This window comes from Pogoniulus pusillus, chromosome 4, assembly GCF_015220805.1.
Source record: "Pogoniulus pusillus isolate bPogPus1 chromosome 4, bPogPus1.pri, whole genome shotgun sequence".
Taxonomy (NCBI): domain Eukaryota; kingdom Metazoa; phylum Chordata; class Aves; order Piciformes; family Lybiidae; genus Pogoniulus; species Pogoniulus pusillus.
This window is the reverse complement of record NC_087267.1, coordinates 7,969,453-7,980,000: the sequence shown is the minus strand read 5'-3', so window position 1 is coordinate 7,980,000 and position 10,548 is coordinate 7,969,453. Positions and strand designations below refer to the sequence as shown.

At 38.6% G+C, this 10,548-nt stretch overlaps 1 protein-coding gene across 9 annotated transcripts in view; it reads left to right on the top strand.

Annotated features, from left to right (window-relative positions):
* Positions 1 to 10,548, top strand: part of FOXP2 (forkhead box P2) — a 355,294-nt gene that overhangs the window by 284,352 nt on the left and 60,394 nt on the right. For 5 of the 9 annotated variants that reach the window (XM_064142097.1, XM_064142101.1, XM_064142096.1 and 2 more), the window contains 4 exons: positions 5,580 to 5,717; positions 6,665 to 6,715; positions 6,848 to 7,057; positions 8,535 to 8,700. In XM_064142097.1, the coding sequence (XP_063998167.1) occupies positions 5,580 to 5,717; positions 6,665 to 6,715; positions 6,848 to 7,057; positions 8,535 to 8,700 (565 nt within the window). The remainder of the gene's footprint in view (positions 1 to 5,579; positions 5,718 to 6,664; positions 6,716 to 6,847; positions 7,058 to 8,534; positions 8,701 to 10,548) is intronic. The other 4 variants (XM_064142100.1, XM_064142099.1, XM_064142103.1 and 1 more) reach the window with 4 other exon arrangements.

Sequence of the window (10,548 nt, the reverse complement as noted above, 5' to 3'; positions counted from 1 at the left end):
AGTTCTTCACTGAGTCATTGGACACTGGAATGGGCTGCCCGGGGAGGTGGTGGAGTCGCCGTCCCTGGGGCACTTCAAGGCAAGGTTGGACGTGGCACTTGGTGCCATGGTCTAGCCTTGAGCTCTGTGGTAAAGGGTTGGACTTGATGATCTGTGAGGTCTCTTCCAACCCTGATGATACTGTGATCTTTGTTACCATGTGTCATAGTTTTTTCTCTTGCTAAATACTTGCACTTTCTACATTGTACAATATACATTTTCAAGATGCTTCAGAAGCATGTAATCTTGTCTAAGCTGCATAAAACTGGGCAGTACCTATCATCTGTCTAGGAGGATCATATCATTATGTATTCTTGTTCACTAGTTAGGAACAGCTTACAAATAGTCCGTTCACAGTGCGTTTTAATGCTGTAAAATCAGAAAGATTCAAAAGGTTGTTATTATTATGGTACACAATCTACACCTTACTGAAGCAGAAAGAGAAGGGATGTAGTAGCTACTTGGTTTAAAATAGTTTTCTGCTAAAGAGCCTGATTTTGCACCATAAATATGTATTTTCATACCTCAATTGATTTTTAAAAGAAAAATTTTGCAGAAAGAAGTTTCTCCATTAAGTGTTTAATTACTCTGCTTTCAATAAACCAGAGAGACTTGTCTTACTGGACAGCTCCTTTCTAAGATCTGCTACTTAAAATATCATGTGTCTTTGGATTAATGACTTAAAGACTGTAACTTGTTTCCTCTGTAACAAAGAAATAATTCCTGCATAGCTTAAACCGACTCTGAATGTGACTAATATGTGTGATTTGGTAATCCATCTCAAAAAGCACTGAAAACATAGGCCAAGTTTGTGTGTAATTTTCACTATTAATACCTGACTTTCAAAATAAGAAGAATTCCTTTGGTTGTATTTTTTTTTTTTCATTTAATGACAGTCACATTGGTCAACATCTCTTGCAAATATGTATACAGTTTCTCAAGGCTCTTAAAAGCAGCAAAAAAATACTGAGGGTGCATGTTACTTGCTCTACCTCCTATTTGTGTCATTAAGAGTATGAATTTTTTTTTAGGTAACATTAAAAAATATCACAGTATCATCAGGGTTGGAAGAGACCTCATAGATCATCAAGTCCAACCTGTTACCACAGAGCTCAAGGCTAGACCATGGCACCAAGTGCCACGTCCAACCTTGCCTTGAACAGCTCCAGGGACGGCGACTCCACCACCTCCCCGGGCAGCCCATTCCAGTGTCCAATGACTCTCTCAGTGAAGAACTTTCTCCTCACCTCGAGCCTAAATTTCCCCTGGTGCAGCCTGAGGCTGTGTCCTCTCGTTCTGGTGCTGGCCACCTGAGAGAAGAGAGCAACCTCCTCCTGGCCACAACCTCCCTCAAGTAGTTGTAGACAGCAATAAGGTCTCCCCTGAGCCTCCTCTTCTCCAGGCTAAACAATCCCAGCTCCCTCAGCCTCTCCTAGTAGGGCTGTGCTCGAGGCCTCTCCCCAGCCTCGTCGCCCTTCTCTGGGCATGCTCAAGCATTTCGATGTCCGTTCTAAACTGGGGGGCCCAGAACTGAACACAGTCCTCAAGATGAGGTCTAAGCAGTGCAGAGTACAGGGGCAGAATGACCTCCCTGCTCCTGCTGACCACACCATTCCTGATGCAGGCCAGGATGCCACTGGCTCTCTTGGCCACCTGGGCACACTGCTCGCTCATGTTCAGGCGGGTATCAATCAGCACCCCCAGATCCCTCTCTGTCTGGCTGCTCTCCATATATATTTATATGATTCCTTTTATTGACTAGTTCATTGGAACAACAGATGAGTGTTTACCTGGCAAGCTTCTTCACAGGTGAAGCTGATTTTTTCTTGCACAGCAGAAGAGTGATGTTAATTACACAAGCTCACCCACCACCACTACAATTACACAAGCTCACCTACCACCACTACTCTATTAAATTGATCTCAGGGAAACACAGGTTTTTGCCTGGCCACAGAAGTTGTGGCTTCATTTCTGCAGCCATATTAATGTATCTAGTTTCCACTGTCAGTGTTTTCATTCTGTGTTGCAGCTCTTTGTTTATTAGTACATGTAGTAATAAAGCAGTTAATAGTTGCATTTGACTGAAATGCTGTTTAGATGTGTTAAAATTTTGTTTCTTTGCATATGTATTAATTAGAAGGACTTGTAAACTAATCTGAAGAAATGGGGGAATTCTGCTTCAGAAACATGAGAAACTCTTCAAAACATGCAACTTCCATCAGGGCCCATCATGGATCACACAAGTGTAGCTGTGATTCAGAGGCCATCTGATCCATTGTGTTTTGTAGGGTTTCTGTATGCAGCCATCTGTATGACAGAGTTAGCAATTCAGATTTTATGAGGATGCCTTGTAACAAATGGGTTACAGACATAAATCACATTTCACTTTTTCACCAGTTTTTCATGAGAGGTCTGAAAGAGAATTTGTTTGGAGTTTATGTGCCGCTCAAAGAAATCAGGTCATTGGCTTGATTCTACTTTTTCACCGGGTCCCTCTACTGTCCTCTACCTGAACTGACTTCAGATCTATTGAAAGTCAGAGTTGGCCTCTTTGCTACATTTTTGTACAATCTGATCAGAAATCTTGAAAAATGCAGACACTAAATCTAATGCACATAATTGACCATAAAATAGTAGGTTTCTCATAGTCTTCTGACCCAGATAGTGCAGTAGCACTATGCCAGTAAGAAATAAAGTGCAGTCTAGTGTTATCACTGGAGGGTGTGAAATGCACCAATTTATATTACCTAATTACAATTAGAGAAATCTCTTTGGTTAATACATTTTGCTAATTTAAAATTCCAGCAGTTTTCACAATACCTTCTCCTTTATGGGAAGGAAGACCTGGTGTGGTACACGCGTACAAATCTTTACATAAAATTCTGTTACAAGTAGTATTATCTACATAAATAGGTATTTTTACTCATGATCTTGAATTCCATATTTTACATGTTTGTGTTCAGCATCATGAAAAACAGATCTATTAGGTTTTCTACTTCAGCTTATACAGTTGAAAGCACGTGTAGAAAAATAGGTGCAAGAGAAGTTTGAAGAGAAAACTATTAGGTTATACTGCAAAGCAGGTGGTGTGCCTCCAAATATATGAACCAAGTATGCAGCCAGGGAGATTCAGAACCTATACTACAAAAGGCAGCAGAAATACAGCTGGCAAAAGAGAATCTGTATTTTCAGAGTGAGGAACAGAGGATTCTTACTGTACACCTTACTCACTAGAGCCTTTAGCACAGAGCATGAATAAATCAGTGCCACTTAAAGAGTTCAGTTGATTTTTACTGTGTATAGATCAGAATTTTTACTTATGTGTTTGAAAACACAGAATCCAGAAAAGCTAAAGGAAACGTAAAGATAAGAGGAGAAGTGGATTAACAACTCTGCAGCACCATTACCATTTGCCCTATATTATAGTAGTGAGCATCTAAGTGTTAGGAAAATTCTTGCTGGGTTTAAAGGTTAAGGGTAATGATTTAATTGGGAAGGTGTCTGTTTTCCTCTCTGCCGCCTTCTTTCTGTGTGACATGTGGTAGTTGAATAGCATCACCGAGGCAAAATTGTTACAAGAAGGCAAGTTCAGATCTCTTGTAACAGAGGAAATTCTTACTGACTTCATAGCGAACTGAACACTGACTCCAGCGAGTGAATTTTACTCTTTGCTCATGCATCACAAAGTTGTGAAAACTTGTTTGCTTTGCCCTTAGGAGCATGTAGACATAGAATAAAACACTATTGCATGAAAATTAGGTGTTTTGAATACTCTGAAGTTTCTAGGTATCACAAAGTGTAACAACCAACATTAACCATCTGGAAGTTAGATGTCTACTCAAAGTGAGTCTACACTCAGTGAAGAAACAGGCACATACAGAGAGGGGTTAGTCCCATACTAAAGTAGACACCTAAGCTAAATCAGACAAACTTTCTTTGGCATTTCTTTGTTGACTATAGAAGTCCAGTGATAGACAAAAGTAAATTCTTCACCACAAGTGTTTAATAATGAGTGGTAAGTCTGTTTGATGGTTGGCTTCAAGTATCTTGAAGGAATCTTTTCCAGACATAATGATTCTGTCTTTTCTGTTTGTGTTTTACAGTAAGACTTTCAGAATTTATTCTTAAAATCCATTTCTTGTTTGTGAAGATTATCAGACTTTACTAGTGGCTGGTACTTTTGCTGTCAGATTTTTAACTACTCAGTATTTTAAGATCATAATCTATGCTCTGATGAATGGTGTAAAAAGTGGTATCCTGTCTAATATTCGGTGAAGTAATTTCTCCCTAAAGTAAACCAGCAGACTTGTATATTTTGGTTGTTGCCTCTGTTACATTTATACAAAGTCTTACAGGGTAGAGTCAAGTAATAGACATATTAGAAAAGCTTTCCTCTTAAGGTTTGTTCATTATTTATTTTATCAATAAAAATATTATTTTTGCTGATTAACAGAAGACTGGAATGTCCTACAAACATCTCGCAAAGCAGGACTTATATGCCAGTTTGTTATTATATATAAGAAAAATATTTGAATTTTGCTAGACAAGTGTGTGGCTGCTTTTTTTATGGGTAGAAAACTTGGCCAGCTGACAGCTGTGTGCCCGTGTCCTCGTTAGCTTGAGCAATGGTTTCACACTGTGGGTCTGCTGCAGAGGCTCAGCACAGACCTCAGGCTTTTCCACGCGACTTGTCTTGTGTATGCAACCACGTGTGCTTGGTGCCTTTTGCACTGACACACGCAGTCCTGAGAGTATGTGTGTAGGTGGGTGTTTGTGCAGATGTAGACACCTCATCTCAGTGTGTTAGAAATGGGGAATGAAGCTGTGTGCAAATCACCACCTATGAAAATAAGCCATTCTTAGTGGACAAACTAATAATGCTACAACAAAGTGCTCTCGTCTTGACTTTCCACTTAAGAGTGACTGAGAACAGGTTTCTCTCTGCAGAGACAGGATGACTGAGGTGACAGCCCTTGCTCCATACTCCAATATGTTCATGGTCTAAATCAAATTTCTTTAAAGGACTAGCTGAGCAAGAAAGGTCTTCTTACACTGAACTGATGTGTTACACAAATATTTTCTAGGCTAAGTGTCTTTATTGTGTGAAACATTTATAGCTTTAATGTACTTATTTTGCTGTCTATTTTAGTCATATCTTTTGAAGTAGTCTCAATAGATTTTTTCAGTTTGTAACATTATGACACTTGATAAGATGGTTGATTATGAGGTGTTGAGAGCCCTGGCATGTGATCATTTATTTTTAAATACACATTTTTAGTAGCCAATGCTGAAATTTCTTGCAGGAATACATAAGAGATGCAAAACATAAAGTTTGAATCTGATCAAATCTGATGCCTCTGGAGATAGAGTGCCACAGTACTGTGGTCTTTAACAGATTCCAACTGAAACTGGAACCTTACAGTGATAAATATTATGTAAAAATTATGGTCCATCTTTGTTACAAAGTAAAAAATATGTCCAGCAGGGATGCAGGAGAACTAAAATGTGTTTCATGATGATGTCTTCCTTTCTCTGTGCAGGTTCCTGTGTCAGTGGCCATGATGACTCCCCAGGTGATCACCCCTCAGCAAATGCAGCAGATTCTCCAGCAGCAAGTGCTGTCACCGCAGCAGCTTCAAGCACTTCTCCAACAGCAGCAAGCAGTTATGTTGCAGCAGGTAATGTGGGTTACCTGCTTTGGACCTTTAGCACAGGGCCTTCACACAAGTGTCAGACAGATTTTATGGGTCTTATTTTGTTATATTTCATCACTCATTACACCAAAAACAGAATGAAAATAAATGTGGAACTTCTCAGTCTTTTTTTTTTTTTTTTTTTTGTTTTAATTACAGAAGCATAAAATTGTGATTTTGAAACATTAACTATTACATTGAAAACAGCAGTAGCAGCACTGGCAGATGCATTACAAATACTGAACAAATTGGTATTTAAATTTTCAAGTGCTTAGGCACATCATAATTGTAGACTTGCCAAAGGAAGTGCAAATAGAGTTGTAGATAATTGTTGCTTTAAAATTCGTGACACTGTAGTGTTGCCTTTAGTCACATACATGGTATGCAGTTACAAAATTTGAACTTAACAGCTTCTTCCATCAGGGGAAAAAGTTTGTTAAATTTTGTTTGTTCTTACATTTTAAAAAAGTCCCAAAAAAGAAGAAGATTGTTCTTTCCTTAGCACAGAATCTGAAACTTCTTATTGATACAGTAAAGGCAGTGTTAGCAATCAGTACCTCAGTGTAATGCAGAGTGGATTTTTGGTTGATTGCTTATTTGTCATACCCAAAGTGTCATGTCAGTTTGCCATAGTCCTAGCTCAGTCACTACATTTAAACTAATATCCAGTACTATGATCATTACAGGCAGTTTACCTTCACTTGTGAATCCAGCATCCTGCTAAACAGATTGACAGATTAATTACTTTTTTTCCCCTAAGAAGCAGACGGTTTAGTTTGGCCTTAGTGACTTGTAGGTTCTTGCAAGTGGATGAATACAGCTTCTGATTTGTTATATAGGACATAGGAGGAACTTAGATACAGTTATTTGAGGAGTTAATTTGGCTCTTGCATTCCCTTTAGAATACAGATTTTCTATACCCTTCTGTTTAGGATATTTTGGAATCTGCATTGGAAAATTTCAGAACCGCCTTGGAAAAAAATGTATGTAGATCTGCCTCTTCAAATCATTCTTAATGATTCTTAGTGGTTCTTAATGGCCACGCTACCATATGCCAATCTAGAAGAGTTTAGGAGATTTATAATACTTGAAACTTTTGCCTTTATTTATTAAAGTCAAAATGGTTTATTCAGCAACAACTACAAGAGTTTTACAAGAAACAGCAAGAGCAGTTACATCTTCAGCTTTTGCAGCAGCAGCAACAGCAGCAGCAACAGCAACAACAGCAGCAGCAGCAACAGCAGCAGCAGCAACAGCAGCAGCAGCAGCAACAACAACAGCAGCAACAGCAACAGCAGCAGCATCCAGGAAAGCAAGCAAAAGAGGTAAGAGCTAAACCCCTTGCTGAGGCAGACTACTGTGATCTGTCAGAAGCTTGGAAAAGACTAGTTTACGTTTTTTTCCCTGTAGCAAGAAGGCAGCTATCAGAGATTTAGTCTTATGTTTTTACTGGGTTTAATAGCAGTGCCGATATAATTCTTCTGCTCCCCTTTCTGAGACACAGGATTTGAGTGGTCTACTGCTGCTGTCTTCTAATGTTCACTAATGAATCGGAGCGTGCAAAGAGCAAGCTGTTTGGTGGACACTGTACTGATTAGCTTATACTCACAGGCAATCCGTGGTGGGAAAGGAGCCTTACTTTTCTCAGTGGCACAGCTCAGAGAGCATGCAAATTTAGTCCGTGGCTGGAAAAGAGCAATTGAGCACAGATTTCAAAGTCACAGGCCCCTGATTAATGAACTGCTACTGTAGGTTTGGAGTGGCGAGTAGAAAGTTACAGTTTGATGTGCTCATAAATCAACCTGACAAGCAAGTTTCTCGGGCCGAGCTTGCACTTGTCAGCAAACTGCATCAAATATAAACATAATACAAACAAACCACGCTGAAGTAGTTAAATTGATCAGCAGGTATCCTAGACGTTGTCTTCTAGCTGCCCATTATGCAAACGTTGAGGAAGCAGTTGTGACCTCCTGAGGCTTTGTTTCTGTTTGGATTTGTGAATAGAATTTCAGACAGCCATCAACTACAGAATAGAAATTGCTCCCCGCATTTCTCCGGAGGCTCTGGGCAATCCACATGACTTGCTCCATTATGCAGTCTGTTTTCCAGTGAGTGCATCAGAAGTTTCTTTTTTCCCCAAACTAGAAAGGAAAGGTCTTCCACAGCAGCTTGTCTTTCTCTGAAGTGTGACTGCCTTCTTATACCCTCCTGAGTTTTTGCAGACTTCAGTTCGTCTTGAAATGCCTCACAAAATTTGAACTTACACTTTTGCTCCATAATAGGGCATTTTGTTGCCTTGAATGCAGTGCTCCTTTTAATATATTCCAACAAGAAAACAGAGTTAACAGGCCAGTGAAATGAAAGCTACATCCCAGTTTACTAATAGATCACTGGAGACCATGTTCATGGGCCACTGCAGACCAAACTTAGTCAATTGGAAAAACAAGAGTTCCCTCAAATCACAGGCTACTATAAAGAGTTACATTTTTAGCATAGATAAATTTGTTATCATCTGCCATGAGCTTGGCTTTTTTTTTGTTTGAACAGCAGTTATATACTTTCTCTTGACCCTTTTCTTTAGTGTGTCATTAAGTGTTTCTTGCCATTTTCCCTAACACCTAATAGCTTAAATTCATATAATAGAAAATTTCAAATGCTTTCACTGCCTGAATATTCTACAAATAGCATTATTATTTAACAGCTGAGATTAAAGAGAAGTAAGCTGATTTTACATTTTTGGCCTTTACTGCACACTTTACTTTCTGTTGCATTTGTCTTTTTCTTTTTTCCTTCTGTCTGTAGCAGCAGCAGCAGCAGCAGTTGGCAGCCCAGCAGCTTGTCTTCCAGCAGCAGCTCCTCCAGATGCAACAACTTCAGCAGCAGCAACATCTGCTGAACCTTCAGCGTCAGGGACTCATTTCCATCCCACCTGGCCAGTCTGCTCTTCCTGTCCAGTCTCTGCCACAAGGTATTTGAGTCATATGAGATTGTAGTAATATCTAAGTCACAGCTTTCATTTCCTATAGCATTTGCATCCAAACTTCAGCAATTTCCCGTTATGAGACGTAAACATACTTTATCATTAGAACTTTATTATTCACATTACCAATTTTCTTGAAGCTGACAAATTTTGCAGAATACTTCTTTGGAATAAAACAGCTTTTCATTTTTTTTTCTTAGATATAAGATGCATATTTATTAGCTTTATACGCTCAAAACAGTCTCTGATAGCAACACAATTCAAGTATTACCACTTTTCTCTGAAGAATTAGTGAAGTCTGATTTAGTGGAAGTGTTATCATTTAATTTAATGTAAGCAAAGAGATATAAAATATCTCAGACAATGATATTAAAGCCATTGAAAACTCACTTCTTTTTTCTTCTAGAAAAAAAGGTGGCATAAAAAAGCACTTTGAATCTTCAATTTCAGATGTATAAATTTAGGGATAAACTTTTAGGTTCGTTTTCTGTACTATTCTTTTATGCTAAATATGCTAAATATGACAGCAAGTTTTGAAAGTGGTGATTCAGATTCTGACTGACAAATATCAATAAGGACTTTGTGGGAAAAAAAAAAAACTTCCCCTTTTTCACTTTGATCAAGATTTTTCAGTGCTGAAAATGAGCTTAAACTCTACCACTTGACACAAATATGTTAATGGTTGGAAGAAAATAGGGCATGCACCTTTAAAAAGTAAATTAACTTAGAGATAAATGCTGCTTACATCTTAAGATAAGGCCAAAGACATATCATCCTAAGGAGTCTGCCTATAACCTATTAGGTACATGTTTCTGTTTGTGTTGCCACAGGAAGGTGAGCTAAATGTCTGTCATAAAAATTACACAGTACTCTGATCTCTGGCACTTCAGTCCTGCAACGAGCTTTGTTTAGGCTATAGTTATGACAGGTAACATTACTTCTAATTTGTCTTTATGCATTCCTCTACCAGGTAACTACTAGGAAATTGTGGCTTCAGAAATCAGATGAGTAAAAGCACAGTACACAGTATGTCACCAACAGTGTAGGCAAAAAGAAAAAAAAAAAAGGCATGACAAAAACTTGCCCACTAAAAAACCTCAGTTCCTGGAAAGCAAGAGATTTCAGATAAATCATAGAATCATAGAATCAACCAGGTTGGAAGAGACCTCCAAGATCATCCATGCCAACCTAGCACCCAGCCCTAGCCAGTCAACTAGACCATGGCACTAAGTGCCTCAGCCAGGCTTTCCTTGAACACGTCCAGGGATGGTAACTCCACCACCTCCCTGTAAATTCAATACATGGTGTTGTGTGTAAAAGCTATGACACAAGTATATCTGAAGTCATAAAAATGAAATTAAGGAAGAGTCCCAAGTAAGATACCGCACTCTGAATATTCTTATTTCAGAGGAGCAGTTGGGAGATAAGCTGATATATGAATTTGGACACAAGACTGGTAATGCTGCTTCCCTTTTCTATGAAGTCACTTTGGACCATAATGAAAAAAAGCACTTGATGCAGCTCTACCTTCCACAGCCTCCTGTTGTGCCATCTGTTGCAAAAGGAATTCCTTAAATGTTCTCTTATGTTAAGCAATCCCTGTAGATTTCTCTCAGCACTCCTACCCATTTACACTGATATTCATTAGTTTAATGCAACACTTGTTCATCCACTTCTAGTAGCAAAATGCAGAAGAAACAGTACCTCTAAAAATACATTTTAGGAGAGCTAGCAAACAGTTATTTTTATGAACTTCCTTTTATGCAGAGAAATAAGAGTAAAGTCTCAACAAAAAAGAAATTAAAAAATACAAAATTTTACTGTTAAAATATATCT